The following is a 15,920-nucleotide window of genomic DNA, read 5'->3' as shown; positions in this document are numbered from 1 at the left end:
GCTGCGACCGGCTTGCCTGTGTCCCTGTGCTGATCTACAGCGCTGTCAGCACGGTCGTCCTTGCGCGCCGTCACCTTCACGATGACGTCCGCCGCAAACCCTCCAAACCCCCCCAATATTCACCCTCCGACCGCTGCAGCTACTGCAAACCACGGCGGAGGGCCAACAACCCAGCCCCCCACAACTGCCTCTCACGCGTCGCCTCCCAGCAAACGAGATCTCAAGTCGTGGTGGAAAAATTTCAAGCTCTCCAAGCATGACGAGTCACATGGTGAAGATCCCTCCACTCCTTGCGCTGCTCTTCTAGAACAATGGGTTTCTCTTCCGGGGGCCTGGCACAGCGACGGCTCTGATCAAGTGCTGTCCCTGGAACATGTCTCGCAGCAACGCGCTCATCCAGGCGGCCCTGTCGCACCTCTGCTGCTCAGGCCCGCCCGCAGCTTCATCTCCAGCCCTGGCTGGCTGGGCAGGGCCTCCCAGAGGCGCAAGACGCGAGCGCGCACCTCCCTCAGCGCCTGCTCGGACGAGAGCTTACGGGCTTGCCCTTCTCTTGATCTTTGCACCATTGCTCCTCCGGATACGGCCCCGCTGACTTATGCAGAAACGAAAGCACCCGGTATCTTCGGCGTGCCGTTGCGACAGAGCATCGTCTACGCGAACGTCGCCATATCGCTAGTCGACGACCATGGCAAAAGTTACATCTACGGATACGTCCCGATCGTGGTCGCGAAGTGTGGGGTTTTCCTGAAAGAGAAGGGTACGTACATGTGAAGTCGCCTTCCAAAACTACGGGACACCGTACTGATGCGGAATTACAGCAACAAACGTCGAGGGAATTTTCCGGCTGAATGGGTCCGAGAAGCGCATCAAGGAGCTCAAACAGGTCTTTGACTCCCCGGACCGCTACGGTAAGGGCCTCAGTTGGGATGGTTACACGGTCCACGACGCAGCAAACGTGCTTCGGCGGTACCTCAACGATCTCCCAGAGCCGGTCGTGCCACTTGAGCTGTATGAGAACTTCCGGGGCCCGCTAAAAGGCGCGACCAAGTCGGCTGTTGGCGATGCCGACGGGCCCCAGTTCATCGACGAGTTCGACGTCGAGGCCGCCATTATCAAGTACCAGCGTCTCATCACACAGCTCCCTCCTCTGAACCGACAGCTTCTGCTCTACATCCTCGATCTCCTGGCGGTCTTTGCAGCCAAGGCAGACGAGAACCGCATGAACTCGCAGAACCTAGCAGCCATCTTCCAGCCTGGCATGCTCTCGCACCCCAGGCACGCCATGGCCCCGGAGGAGTATCGCCTTAATCAATGTGTCCTCATATTCCTGATCGAGAACCAGGACCATTTCCTGATCGGGATGCAAGGCACTGCTGCAGATGAGAAGACGGTCCAGGAGGTCCAGAAAGGCACCCCGGTCATCAACGCACCTGCGACGCCCAGCTCATCTCGCAAGTCCGGTGTCCATAGATCTGCGTCAAACGCCAGCGCGGCTGCAGAAAGCATATCTCGGGAAGGCATGATTCGACGTAACAAATCAACCAGCTCGAGACACTCGCGCGCCTCCAACGGCGCCCCAAGCCCTGGCAGTCCTGCCCTTGCATCAACACCGTCTAGCGGGCTCGGCAGGAGCAACACGGTTCCGTCCAAGAGATCACCGGCAATACAGTCTGGGAGGTTTGCGCACATGAGGAACGAGGGTGCCGCAGCGCCTGTGTCACCATTGACGCCTGTGGTTCCATCGTCCGGGAACATACCAGCTCCTCCCACAGTCGAAGAGGTGGCAACGCCAGAAGCCAGCGAGCACGCAGATCCACTAGCCGGCAGGAAAGGTGGCTTGACACCTGGATACGCGCCGGAACGAAGCCAGGAGCGCCTGCTGGAGCCCAAGCCAGCTCCCGAGGCCGCGACCACCCCGACCAAGGAGCGGAACCTGAGCAGCCTGTTCCAGCGCTCACCGACGGAAAACAGCGAGAAGAAGCCACCCAACAAGCTTCGGAAAAAGCGCGTGCCGAGCACAAACCCCAGTGCAGCAAGCTCTGCCGCCTCTCTTGCTCATTCCAGCGCGGTGTCGCCAACTGCCGAGACGTTCAATCCGATCGAGAAAATGACAGAGTACCCGCGCCAAGAAGCCGAAGAGGCAGCGCAGGACTTGTCGAGGCCGGAGGCTATAGATACGCCCTCTGAACCGACACCACGAGCCTCGCAGATGCCGTCAAGCGGGAACCTACCCACCGAAAATGCAGAACACGGGCTGAGAACCCATCAGTCGCCACCAACATCACTGCACAGCTCGTTTAATGAGGGTTCTGATGTCGATCGCGTGGAAGAGCCAATACCGTCCATCGAGCAGGTCGAGCATGGCGAACAGCAGGACAGGAAGCGACGATGGCGACTGTCTCGCAAGAAGGAAGACTTGGCCGAGGCCCATGAGCCTTCCGTGACATCACCTCGCAGGATTGGGTTTAACAGGACAGCCGAGACCAGCAATAGCTCAGTTGGTACCGATCTGAACAAGCCTCGGCACAGTTTTACGGGTGAGTCCTCCGAGCCGACCTTGGAGGCTCACTCCAGCCTCGACTCGGGCAGCCGAGACGCGAGGGATAACAGGGAGGAACCGAGAGGCTTCTCGGGGTGGATCAAGAACAAGATGCGGGAGGCCAAAGAGAACGCCGGACGGACCAAGTCGCCACCTGGTGATCGCGGATCCATCAGCTCGGCCCTTCCCGTGCGTGGAAAGAGCCTCGACATCAAGCGGCCGACCGAGGCAGAAAAGGATGCCCCTCAGAAGGCGCAAGAAGCCAATGCATCTCAGCACTGACGCTCGGGCTCCTTGTCACACACACCAATCTGGCCATGAACAGGATATGAGCGTCAGCTGTGGATGTACAACTACGATGTACGATTTTAATGCCCCTCTTTGGTTCCCAACTACACCCGGAATTACAATCATGGACCCGATTTTATTAATGTTTTCAATCTTCACTTTACGGCGGTTGGTTCGGGAATCGCCAGGCCAAGGCAGGGAATTATGCAAGAGATCAAGACAGCCATTTTGAAAGAGCAAAAGACCACAGCAAGAGGTACCAGGAAAAGGGCGGCTAGCTTATCGCTGGAGTGACGGAACACGCAGAGATGAGGAGAGGGATCAACTTTTGTTCGAACCATTTGGCCCAAGCTTTCACAATGTCATCCGGTCAGGAAGGCTTTTTGAGAGAAAGCGAGGGTGTTGCCACTATGCTGGCGACGGCACATGTTGATATTACCTGTTACTACTGCTGCTGCTGCTGCTGTTTGAGGATACCCTGGTTTAGTTACCTGCCCCATACGCAGTTTGGGAATGAGAAGGACGAGTTTTACGGACCACAACCGCCGGGTGATGCTTTTTTTCCCACTGCTCCCATTTTTACTGAACCTCAACTTGCTGCTGCTGCTGCTGCTGCTGATGATGATGATGACTGACTGGCTGGCTGGCTGGTCCGAATCGCCCAGCTGCAGCCATTCTCGGACAGCCACGTGTGCATCCATTCCCTGCGAGAGACGGGGTGCCACGCGAGTTCCTGGCCATCAGCAGCCGCGTGGCCGGGTCGGGGCATGATGGGACGCAATCTCGCCCGCGTCGCACAGAATCCTGGAACCGGGAAGAGGAGAAAAAGAAACGTCTCAGAGATTAATTGTTCCTGCGGCCTTGATTACGGTGGCCGTGTGACGGCCGGAACTTCTGCTGGCGTTTTTTTCCTCTCTTATTATTTTTCTTCGTGTTCTTGACCTCTTGGGATTCCCGGCCATTGTCGACGATGACAGCTATTACCATCTCCAATGCGGTTGTAAGTAAAGTCACGCGTGGCCACGTGTGAATGCTCATCTGTCACATCTGGAGGATGTGATGATCTCCCGTTGACGACGGCCAGATGGGGCAGAGATTTGCTGTCTCGATCGATGCTGCCACAGACATCACATCTATATGATGACCCAGGCAATTGTTGCCCCGTGGGCGAAGTACCGGGCTCGCCTCGGACCACTAGGAGCCTGGGGGGGTCTCTGGGGTTCAAGGTGCAGTAGCGCGGCCGCTTCCCCACAGGGGCTAAGGCTGTTTAAGGTTGAACCTATGGGGAATTTCCCCAGGTCCCTGGCATATCTGGGAGCGAACTCGGCGTGTTCTTCTCCCTGTGTTTTTTCAATCTTGTTACAAATGTGGGAGGGCATGCCGGTCCTGACTGTGCCTCGGTTATGAGGGCGAAAGGAGTCCTTCCAGAATGAGTCAAAGTGTCTCTCCCTTCTCAAATATGGAATCAGAACCAATGGGCGAGAGGGGGCCCACGGACATGGAATCATAGCGTGGCGGCCGCCCCAGGGCAACGTTGACATCACCCATCATAGTACAAGCACAGATAACTAGGACAAAACGAGCCCCTCCCAGCAGTGGCTGCTGAACCCCGCCGGCAACCATCATCCAGCCAGATTACTGTGTAGAACTAACCCCTCGGGGGACGCAAGTGAGATTTTAGACCGCCATGCCCAGGCGAGTCGCCGGCCCACGGCAACACGAAGCAGTGGCCCGGGATGATCTGGACGAGTGGGTAGGAAGGTATGTCTTCTTCTATCACCGACGGGCAGGGCAGGGCAGGGCAGGGCAGGGCAGGGCAGGGCAGGGCAGGGCAGGGCAGGGCAGGGACGGCAGCCGCTGCTGTCTCACTTTGAGAAATATGTGTGCCACGGAATCCCGATGTTCTAGCGGTGTTCCCTCGTCCCGCCCACCACACGGTGGCACAGCGGCGCACGAGGCGGAGACATACCACGAGATGGAGCTGCACCCGCCCGTCTTGGCTCGGACGGGGGACGGGATGGGCGGAATTTTTTTCTTCTTTTTTTGCCTGGTGGGCGAGGTCATTAACTCGACTGGTGCCAGCGGGACGGCCGAGGAAACCCTGGGAAATGTGCGCGTTCCTTGGTGATGTTAAGAGCGCAAATACCAGGGAAACTGCAATTCAATGTTGAGAGTATTCATCGTGAACGCTTCTGAAATATTTCACCAGATATTACAACATACCCAGAGGTAAGTGACATCGTAGCTGTGGGGAGGGCCAAACTCGATTTGGCATGGCGCTGGGGTAAGTAGGAGCGCGGGCTGGGCGAGTGACTCCGAGGACGGGGTCGCCTCTCACTGCGTGTGGACCAGGCTGACCAGGAAGTGAAGCAAGGTAGGTCGATTCGAAGGGACCTACATGCAAGGTACCTCTTCTAAGCTACCTAACCTAGGTATTTATTTGCTTCTGCCATCCTCCCCGTCGCACACCTCTTCCTCCATCATCTCTCCCGCCCCTTCCGTAGCAGCGAGTATTGTGAGCCTCGCCTGAGCCTTCTTGACCTCGACGTCGCACCTGAAGCCAAGGCCCTGCGACCATGTTCACCAAGAAGTCCCGTAAGTGCCGAGCTCACCTTCTCTGGTTTTGGTGCGATCATGACGATGCGGGATGGGGAAAGCTGCGAATGGCCCAACACTGCCTGGCGATATATTTCGATTTGTCGACTTACACTCGTTCTGAGGGATAACCTCCTGGGATACATAGCCCAACGCAGACAAACCTGCATTGAACACGGCTGACCAAGAGTCACAGCTCCAGCCCCGGCCGAGGACGGCGGCATCGACGTCCGCAGCGATGGGGTCGGGGCCAAGGAGGGCGGATCCCCCACCGGCCTCTACGCCGGGGACAGGGAGGCCGGCTACTCGGACGACTACGACGAGCTGGGCGTCGCCTGCCCGCCTCACACGACCGAGAGGAAGCTCATGGCCCGCATCGACCTGCGCCTCCTCCCCTTCATCAGCATCCTGTACCTGCTCGCCTTCCTGGACCGCGTCAACATCGCCAACGCCCGCTCCTTCCACCTGGCCGAGGACCTGCACCTCGGCGGCACAGAGTACAACACCGTCCTCGTCATCTTCTTCGTCCCCTATGTCTTCTTTGAGATCCCCTCCAACATCCTGCTCAAGAAGCTCTCCCCGAGGGTCTGGCTTTCGTTTTGCGGGATAGCGTTTGGCTTGGTCACCGTATTCCAGGGCCTGACGCAGAACTACTCCGGAATTCTCGCCACGAGGTTCTTCTTGGGCATCTTTGAATGCGGCATGTTCCCGTGAGCAAAATCCCATGTCCCTTCTGACCGTACTGAAATTTGATCTCACATTTTACCAGCGGCTGCTTTTATCTGCTGGGGATGTGGTATAAGAGAAGCGAAGCACAGAAGCGCTTCACCTTTTTCTTTGCCTCGACCAGCCTCGCTGGTGCGTTCGGCGGGTTGTTGGCCTCCGCGATTGGCAAGAGTGAGTTGACCCGATCCATGAAGTACGTCCTTATTTAGCAAAACTACTAAACACATGTCCTCGCTTCAGTGGACGGCCTCAGAGGCTACCATGGCTGGCGCTGGATCTTCATCATCGAGGGCGCCATCACAGTGCTCGTGTGCATAGTCTTCCTCTTCACCTTCCCGGCCTTCCCGGAGCAGGCCAAGTGGCTCACCGAGCCGGAGCGCGACTACGTCAAGGCTCGCCTGCAGGCTGATCTGGGCCACAACGCCGCCGAGCGCAAGGTCACCCTCAGCGACGTGCTCACCGTACTGCGGGACCCCAAGGTCATCGTCGGCGGTTTCATGTACTTCGGTCTGATCGTCCCGGCGTACGGATATGCCTACTTCGCGCCGTCAATCATTCAGGCCTACGGCTACAGCCCCATCCAGACGCAGCTGCACAGTGTTCCGCCCTGGGCTGTCGCCTTCGGCTTCAGCATGCTCGTCGCCTTCGCCTCGGACCTCGCCCGCCACCGGTTCCTCTTCACCGTCATACCCATCCTCATCGCCATCAGTGGCTTCGCCATCCTGCTGACAGTCCACGACCGCACCAGCGTCAAGTACGGCGCGCTGTTTCTCGTCGTCATGGGTACCTATTCGGCCATGCCGGTCATCGTGTGCTGGTTCAACATGAACCTCGGCGGCCACCACCGCCGCGCCATCGGTTCCGCGTGGCAGATCGGGTTCGGCAACATCGGCGGCATCATCTCCACGTACGCCTTCCTCGCCAAGGACGCGCCCTTCTACAAACCGGGTTACAGCATCTGCATCGGCTTCATCTGCCTGAGCTTCGTGAGCTGCTGCGTCTACGCCGCGCTCATCACGTGGGAGAACCGCAAGAGGGAGAGGACGGTGCGCGCGAACCTGACTGACTATGAGAAGACGGAGCTGGGCGATTTGAACCCCGAGTTCAGATATATGCTCTGATTCAGCGGGTGGAGGGGATGTGTTCTCGACTTGCCGCCATTTCGTCCTTGGTATACTAGATTTGCGTTTATAGTATGCAGACAAATGCTCTCAGTATATGAGATGTATGCCGTTTGAAAGGAGGCAAATGCTCGGCTGACTGAGAGCTATATAAACATACTGTCCTTACACAACTTGATTACTCACAAGTGAATGTTAGACTATTGACTAGCACATTAGGATGACTCTCATTGATCTCATACATGATGAGTCTGCGGCATCACGATAGAATCGCTCCACGAAAGACCTAGACTAGTCTCTATATACTCCGGTATCCCAGACAGCCAGATACCCTTCTTTTCTGTCATCATCGCTGAATAGTCCGTTCCATCCTCGCCAGACCCGCTTCAAATTCACCCCCATGTCTGCGCTGTCGAAAAAGCCCGTCAAGGCCATCTCCATGCTCTCAAACCCAACGATGTACCGCGGCACCTCGCCAACGCGATTTACAACTCCAGCTTGGGCCTCGCTACGTTCCAGCGGCCACATCTCCCCCGCCAGGAAGTCGACACCCCATAGATCGCTGGAATCGAACCCGTGAAAGAACCTCTTGGTCTCGTCCATGTAGGTCTCACGCTCCACGCTGCCTGGCGCAGTGTGCAGAGGAGGCTCACACGTCAACGCGCGCGCGCGGAGAGACGGGTACACGAGGTGTGAGCGCCAGGGCGTGGCGTGGCACGGGGTCAGGAACAGAGCGAAGAGTTCGTCGGTCTCGTTGCCGAAGTTTGGTGCTGCTGATTGCGCAAGGCTATGATAGTGGCTGAGGACGGGTTGCTCAGGGTGAAGGCCGAGACGGTCGGGATGAACCCGTTCGTACTCGTGTCGAAGGAAGTGCATGACGGATATGGGCGCTGCGACGTGGAAGAGGGAGAGGTACGTTGCTATGACCAGATTGACGGAGATGAGGCCGGCGAGGAGGGCGGTCCTGCTCTGGGAAGGCTGCTGGCCTGGAGCGGCCGAGAAGAAGGAGGCGAAGGACGGGGCTGCGAGAATATGCAGAGTTGGCAGAAGGGGAAAAATGAAGCGGACCTCCTTATGCGAGACCACAGAAAGCACCGCAATGGTGCTGATGACCGTGTAGGCCAGCGTTCTGAGGGTATTCGATTGCGTCGCCGTGGCACCCGGAGTCGACGATACCGCAAACGTATACAAGCCCACGAGCGCAAACGGCAGGAAGGTCATGGTGAGCTGGGTGATGCCCTGAGATAGGTAATAATGCCATACCATCTCTCCATAGAAGACAGCGAGGTCTTGTGTCAGGTTGAAGTGAAGCCAATGGTACGGTGGGAACGTCCATTCGCCAAAGTAAAGACGGTCAGACACAGCGGACAAGGCCAGGCCAGCACTCCCACACAGGACAGCCTCCCTGAAGAGGACTAGGGCGACCCTCAAAGTGATGGGGCTTTTCCCACGGAGCGTCAAGCGTGTGAACGCTACCATGACTACAGTGCCCCAGATGAAGACGTTGGTCGGCCTTAGGAGAACCGCAATCGCGGCAAGAAAAAGAGACGCCCGGAGGCTGGCAAGACGCTCCCTTCTCGCTGGGGAGCCACCATGAGTCTCTGAGGCGTCGCCCAGTAAGTCCCAGGGCCAGTAGTTCAAGGCTGCTATGGTAAGAGTCATCTCGAGGGAATTCGAGAAGGTCCTCGCGGAGCAGTACCATTGCCACGGGTTGAGCACGGTCACGCACAAGGCGGACCAGGCGGACCTGCTGCCCTGGCCATAGACCTTCTCGGCGAGCTTCCAGGTGTACAGGTCAGCCAGCACAGCGAGGCACGCCTGAACCAGCTTGGGCAATACGACCAGCACTGAGGCCTTGAAGGCAGGCAGGCATGGCAGCACGTGCATGGCCTTGTCTGCGGCCGCATACGCAAGAGCGAACAGGGCTGGGTGGAGTGAGGACCGCAGGTGATATTCCCATTCCTACAACTATCATCAGTCACGGAGTTCAAATACGGCCTTAAGCCCTGAGCAATACGTATGAGTAGACGCACCCACGTCAACCAGGCGCCGCTATGGGGCCCAAAGGCGAGGTTCCATGCCGGCTCGAGGGCTTGGAAGTATTCATCTGGTTGGAAAAAGGTGCGCCCAGTACACAATGCGTTCAGGGTGCGCAACAGGGTCAGGCCTGTCACGACGAAGAGTGGCGGTATGGAAAGCCCATGGTGAGAATGAAGCTGGCGGGCCTCATGAGTGGACATCATCAAGGGGCTTGGTAGATCATGGACGCTTACTCCTGGCTGTGTGCACTCAGATAGTCTAGTTCAATGTTGAGGAAGACATGCAGCCCCTTTCCTAACCCTGAATCCGAGGGTTTGAGGGGGGTGCTGCCGGTTGTTGTCAAATTGACCGACGTTGATTGGCAGCGACATGTTCAGTCGCACTTGCACCTGTCCCTGCAGCCGGAGCCGCAGCCCAGCGTGGGGGAGATTGCGACCCCTCCATCCCGCTATCGGGCCCAGCAGCGCCGTCCAGATTAGCCTGCTGCATCATTTGCCCGGGGTCTGTCCATCTATACTGTGCAGGCTGGCCAAAAAAAAAAGGGCATCAATTGGGAGGACGAAGGGCATTTCTGGACGAGGCTGGTGGTCAATTGATCAATTGAGAAACGCAGACGTCTGACCCGGCTTGAATCATTTGGCAGCACATGCAAGCGCATCTCATTATTCATAGCGGCGGCTTGTCTCGGCTCCTCCGCAGTGCGCTGCCTATCTTGTGACCGCAGAATGACAAGTCGTGTGTAATACCAAAACCAACCTCGCGGTTATACTTGCACTTAGGGGTCTAGTGTGCCACTCTTCAACAATCCTGTCACCGCACAGTCAACAGGATCTGGGACGGGGCTGCCAGGCCTGCTGGGAAACCTGGCCTCATCAGTCTTGCGACTATTTTAGTCCTGCCGCCCCCTCGGCCCCCTTCCTCGACCATCTCGTCTGCTTTGTTCTTCTCTTCTCAACTTACACTTCTTAGCACCACCACGATAACCCCCGAGATCGAAGGGGACAAACAGCCTTACTGACACTGCACACCGCCCGGTCACACACACGTTCGATCCCAATCTCTCGTCGTGCCGTCCCAAAACCCACGGCAGGAACACACAAACCTCGAACCCAAGTCAATATGGCGCCCCACGCAGACAAGGACGTCTCTGCCACCAACGGCGCAAGCAACGGCGCCTCGGGCTACCATGCCACCTCCACCAAGTCCGCCATTGCTGCCGAGAACCAGTTCGCCGCGCACAACTACCACCCCCTGCCCGTCGTCTTTGCGAAGGCCCAGGGCGTCAACGTCTGGGACCCCGAGGGCAAGCACTACCTCGACTTCCTGTCGGCCTACAGCGCCGTCAACCAGGGTCACTGCCACCCAGAGCTGATCAAGGCGCTGACTGAGCAGGCCGGCCGGCTCACCCTGAGCTCTCGCGCCTTCCACAACGACGTCTTCCCCGTCTGGGCCGAGAAGGTGCGCTCCGTCTTCGGCTATGACATGGTGCTGCCCATGAACACGGGCGCCGAGGCTGTGGAGACGGCCATCAAGATCGCGAGGAAGTGGGCGTACAAGGTCAAGGGAGTTCCTGAGAACAAGGCCCTGGTGTTTTCCGCCACCGAGAACTTTCACGGACGGACGGTGAGTGCTGCTTGCGGCTGGGCAGCGTGGCTACAGTCTTATGTATATGAAAATGGAGGCACCGGGATCTAATCACACCACCTATAGATGACGGCAATCTCGCTGTCTGTTGACCCAGAGTCACGGGACAACTACGGCCCCTTCGTGCCCAACATTGGAGCTTTCTGTCCTACCACCGGCGACCCCATCCGCTTCAACAATGTGGCGGACCTGGAGGCCGTCCTCGAGCGACACGGCAAGGAGACCGCAGCCTTCATCGTCGAGCCCATCCAGGGTGAGGCTGGTGTCGTGGTGCCGGACGACGACTACCTCAGCAACGTTTCCGCCCTGTGCAAGAAGCACAACGTCCTCTTCATCTGCGACGAGATCCAGACGGGCATCGGCCGCACCGGCAAGATGCTCTGCCACCAGTGGGCCGACATCAAGCCCGACCTGGTCACCCTCGGCAAGGCCATCTCCGGCGGCATGTACCCGGTGTCGTGTGTTCTTGGAGACAAGGACGTCATGCTCGTGGTCGAGCCGGGTACCCACGGCTCCACTTACGGTGGAAACCCGCTGGGCTGCGCCGTCTCCGTGCGCGCTCTGGAGCTCATCGAGGAGGAGGACATGGTCGGCAAGGCCGAGAAGCTTGGCAACATCTTCCGTGAGGGTGTGGCCGCCTTCAAGTCGCCGCTTGTCTCCAAGGTGCGCGGCAAGGGTCTGCTCAACGCCGTTGTCATCGACGAGTCTGCCACCAATGGACGATCTGCGTAAGTTGAACCCCTAGATCCACAGGAGAGGAGTATTTGCCGGGTATTGGACCCTCCAGAGTTTCAAGATGCGCGCATCTGGTTCTCCCTACGTTCCCATCTCTGTAAGGAGACGGCTAACGGTGAACAGCTGGGATCTTTGCATTCTCCTGAAATCCAAGGGTGTTCTGGTAAGTCATTTCCCAATGTCCACCGATGGTCCAGCTGTCGTGTGCTCTCATGACCGCCTGTCTCCCTCACCGCCTATCCCGCATGGGCCGCTGCAACGTACAAAGCAGACTGCAAAAAGCAGCAGAGGGCTAACGCGACGCAGGCCAAACCGACTCACGGTAACATTATCCGGTTCGCTCCTCCGCTCGTAATTAGCGAAGCGGAGCTGCGCAAGGCCCTTGACATAATTGGCGAGGCCCTGAAGGAGCTCCCTAACGCACAGAAGGCCGAGCATTGAGTGGAGACAGCTGGAATCCGGGGGATGCGATGGAGCCTTGGTCCGTGTGACACTGGACCCCGGCTCAGTTGGCCAGACGACGGACGTCATCCAGCCAACACACAAGACATCAATCCCTACGGGCACCGTTTACCGCCCTGCTAGCTGATGGGAAGGACTTGTTAAGAGGAGGGAATTTACCGGGCGAAAAGAACGTCTTTCTCAGCGGTGGGGTTCAGGAAACGGTATGGCGTCGTCAGCACCTGCGGCTCTGCCTGGGGTTCTCCACAGACCCCCTGGTACAGCTCAGCAGGCAGCCGGCGGCTCCCTTGAGCATGATGACGCGGGTTCGATCGGACTCGTGGTTGTTATAGGCAACTGGAACAGGGAGGCTGGTGCGTGGTACACCAGGACGGTTTTGGAACGGACCAGAGTGTAGCATGCGCCGTCTTCGTTACTAGTGGTGGTGAGCCCCTAGGGCAGGACAGATAGACTTCGGAAGAATTCTAGATGACCATCTCACCGAAGCATATGGTTCAGCATGGTGACATCGTAACTGAATGAGCAGCCACGCTTGGGTCTCTCCCCAACTCAATAGGAGTGAGAGATCCGCTCTGATTGGTGTGAGACTCAGATACACGACGATGCGATTCCCATAAGGTTGATCTGAGCGCCTGGGTCGCTTGAAAGGCCTCTCACAGAGCCATGGATTTTTTTCACGAAGTGAAAGGCGGCTCATCTGATTGCCCTTCAGTATGCGGCGCCCAATAGTCGAATTTCAACAAGTGTCGATAGGGACTTGCTTAAGTCGAATCACCCCTGCTGGACAATCCCTGGCGCACGACTTCAATTATGGAGGTGTGGTACCTAGAGAATGACTGCGACTGCGTTCGGGGAATTTGCTATTCTTTTATGGAGCAATACCTATTTATGCATTCCCCCTGCCTCGCGCATAACGTCAACAAGATACTGCTCCCAGGATTCTGTTGCACGCACATCCCTAACCCTGGTTTATAACTACTTTCTAGAATGCTTAAATAGCCAGATTTCTTTTATTTCCTCCTTTTAAACTACTTTTAAGAAATAAACGCTTTTATAATTATGCTTTTAAACCCCTTACAATACTTATAGCCTTTTATAATTATAAGCTTAGTTTACATAAAATAATCTTTCCTTTTTATAAGCTATAAATAAGTTATATAAAGCATATCTTAATTACATTTATTTTATATTATTTATTTCCTTTTATTTTTAAGTATGTATTTATATAATAGTTATAAATGCTTTTTTAAACCTTATTAATTAAGTAATTTATTTAAATACCTATTCCTTTCTTACTTAGTTTGCTATATTATAATTTTATTATTAAATTAAGAGGTGCTAAAAATTTATAAACCCTAATCCATTAAACGCAGCCCTTATTAAGCTATTAAATATAATCTTAAAATTAAATTCTTAATTTATATAGTATAAAAAGAAAAGAAAAGATATTTAAAAGGCTTTATATAATAAGTATTAAGAGCGTTTAAGCAATAATAAGCTTTTAAAAAACGAAATAATACTTACTTTATTTTCTCCCTTATTCTTTAGCAAATTAAAAAAGGAATATAATTAATATCTTTAATAATAAGTTGCTTTAGCTCTTAATAAGGCAATTAAATTTAGCAAAAGATAAAAAATTTAAAAATAAATATAAAAAACGGTATTAGCTTAATTCTTTCCCTATATTTAATTAAAATAATAAATATAAAATAATTCTCCATTTAATAAGTAATTTAAAATATTAAAAATAATCTTATACTTTTTAAGTTAAGCATAATAAATACCTTTTAAACTTAATATTAATAATACTTAAAAAAAGCAAAGAAATTAAGTATTAAACCATAATAATAATACTAAAACTTTATAAACTTATATTTATAGGCTTGCATTTATAAATTACCTAAAATTAAGGAATTTACTAATTTAAATAACTTCTTATAAGTAATTACAATATATATTACCCTTAATTAAGTAATTCCTAAGCGTTAAAAACTTATTAAATAAAATGCATTAAGAAAACCCATTTATTTCTTAAAAATCTTATTTAAAGAATTAGCGGCATTTTTATATTATAATAAGCTTATATTAGCCTTTAAAAATATCATAATATTTATTATATTAAAATTAAAAGTACCTTTTAAAATAAAAAGTAATTAAATAAGGACGCAATTAAGGAATGAAAATACGTTATTTTAATTGCATTAATAAAATAAAATATATAAGTACTTTTACCGGAAAACTAATTAATAAAAGGAATATACTTAACCTTTTGCTAATTACCGCTGCTTTTATTTCACGCTTTTAAGGAAATAAATCTTAAAGTTAAAAATATTTTTAAAGAAACCTAAATATAATAAGATTAAAATATAATTATAAGAAAATCATTATAAAAACTTAATTTAAAAGCTTACTTAAAAAAACTTTTTACTTAAAGATTAAACATAAAGCTTATTAAGAATATTAAAAACCCTCTTAAGTGCATTTTTAGGAGCTATTAAGGGATAATATCTTAATTTCTTCCTTTTATTTTATTTTTCCTTATAAAGCAAACTTATGCTTTTTTAAACCTTAATTTTAAAAAATTAATTAATTAATAATACCTTTATTATATTTTTATTAATTCTTTATTAATTTATTTATATTTTAATTAATTTATTATAACTATTAATTATAATTAATTCCCTAAGAATATATATAACCTTAAATTCTATATTATATCCTTTATTTTTAAGCATAATCTTAAATAATTACAGCGCTATTTACCTTATTAACTTTATTAATTATTTAATTTTAAGCATTTTTAAAAAAGCTATTAAGATGAATATTATTAAAGCAAGGACTTTATTTTTAAAGGTTTTAGGCTATAGGATAAGGCGCTTTAAAAATATATTATATAAAGTTAATAGAAAAAGGATTAAGGATTTAATCTTGGAAAATATAATAATTATAAATAAATTTTATATTAATATAATATTAAAAGCACTTTTATAAAAATTAGGCATTTAGTATTATAGAATTAATTTAATATTATGCTTTAAATTACTTAAATAAAGCATTATTCTTCTTAAATTTATTTAATAATATAATTTAATCTTTTTTAAATATATATTATTATAATTTCCTTATTTTTATTTTTTATTATAAATACTTATAAGCGTTATAGGTATATATAAGCTTGCAATTTTTTAATAAACTTAATAAAACCTTTTAAACTTTTTTAGCACTTAAATAAGGATTAAGAGGACTTAATAACCCTTTGGCATTTTTAATTTAAATACTTAAGGGCTAACGCTCTTAAATTGCTAGTTTAATATACCTAAAGCGTAAAATTTAAGGAAATTAAATAAATTAATTATAAGAATTATTTTAAAGCCTTTGCTAAAAAGATAGTTTAATATAGGCTATTAAAAAGCAAGAACTTAAGACCCTTTTTCTAAATTTTATAAAACCTCTTTTATTATTTATAAGCATTAAATAAGTTAAATTATAAGCTTATAATAATAAATAAGTTCTTAAGATTTATTTATATCTTCCCTTTTATATTAAAGACTTAAAAATAAGTATTTAGCATTTTTTAAGCTTATAAGAGCTAAATAAAATAATAATATAATTTAAATATTTATAAAATTAAATAAGATGCTAAGGCTATAATAATTAACTAATTTATAAATATTAAATATATTAAATAAGCAAAATAAAAGGGTATTAATTTAAAACTTACTCCCCTTTAAACCTTAAAAGCAAACGGCGCTGTAAAAAGGGCTGGCAAA

At 50.6% G+C, this 15,920-nt stretch overlaps 4 protein-coding genes across 4 annotated transcripts; 3 read left to right on the top strand and 1 right to left on the bottom strand.

Annotated features, from left to right (window-relative positions):
- Nucleotides 1-81: 81 nt before the first annotated feature.
- Nucleotides 82-2,821, top strand: INS49_006978 (uncharacterized protein; the record flags this gene model as incomplete). The annotated part of the gene is made up of 2 exons (XM_043167743.1): nt 82-757; nt 819-2,821. 2 exons carry the CDS (start codon nt 82-84, stop codon nt 2,819-2,821), a joined length of 2,679 nt encoding a protein of 892 aa, XP_043028887.1.
- Nucleotides 2,822-5,403: 2,582 nt separating this feature from the next.
- On the top strand, nt 5,404-7,269 carry INS49_006977 (uncharacterized protein; the record flags this gene model as incomplete). The annotated part of the gene is made up of 4 exons (XM_043167742.1): nt 5,404-5,422; nt 5,619-6,132; nt 6,192-6,319; nt 6,389-7,269. The coding sequence occupies 4 exons, from the start codon at nt 5,404-5,406 to the stop codon at nt 7,267-7,269; spliced, it is 1,542 nt and encodes a 513-aa protein (XP_043028886.1).
- Nucleotides 7,270-7,560: 291 nt separating this feature from the next.
- Nucleotides 7,561-9,509, bottom strand: INS49_006976 (uncharacterized protein; the record flags this gene model as incomplete). The annotated part of the gene is made up of 2 exons (XM_043167741.1): nt 7,561-9,231; nt 9,303-9,509. 2 exons carry the CDS (start codon nt 9,507-9,509, stop codon nt 7,561-7,563), a joined length of 1,878 nt encoding a protein of 625 aa, XP_043028885.1.
- A 919-nt stretch (nt 9,510-10,428) lies between these two features.
- On the top strand, nt 10,429-12,129 carry INS49_006975 (uncharacterized protein; the record flags this gene model as incomplete). The annotated part of the gene is made up of 4 exons (XM_043167740.1): nt 10,429-10,932; nt 11,020-11,681; nt 11,812-11,851; nt 11,995-12,129. The coding sequence occupies 4 exons, from the start codon at nt 10,429-10,431 to the stop codon at nt 12,127-12,129; spliced, it is 1,341 nt and encodes a 446-aa protein (XP_043028884.1).
- Nucleotides 12,130-15,920: the final 3,791 nt, after the last annotated feature.

The sequence above is a fragment of the Diaporthe citri genome (genome assembly GCF_014595645.1).
Source record: "Diaporthe citri strain NFHF-8-4 chromosome Unknown scaffold_2, whole genome shotgun sequence".
Lineage (NCBI taxonomy): Eukaryota > Fungi > Ascomycota > Sordariomycetes > Diaporthales > Diaporthaceae > Diaporthe > Diaporthe citri.
This window is presented reverse-complemented; position numbering and strand designations above follow the sequence as displayed.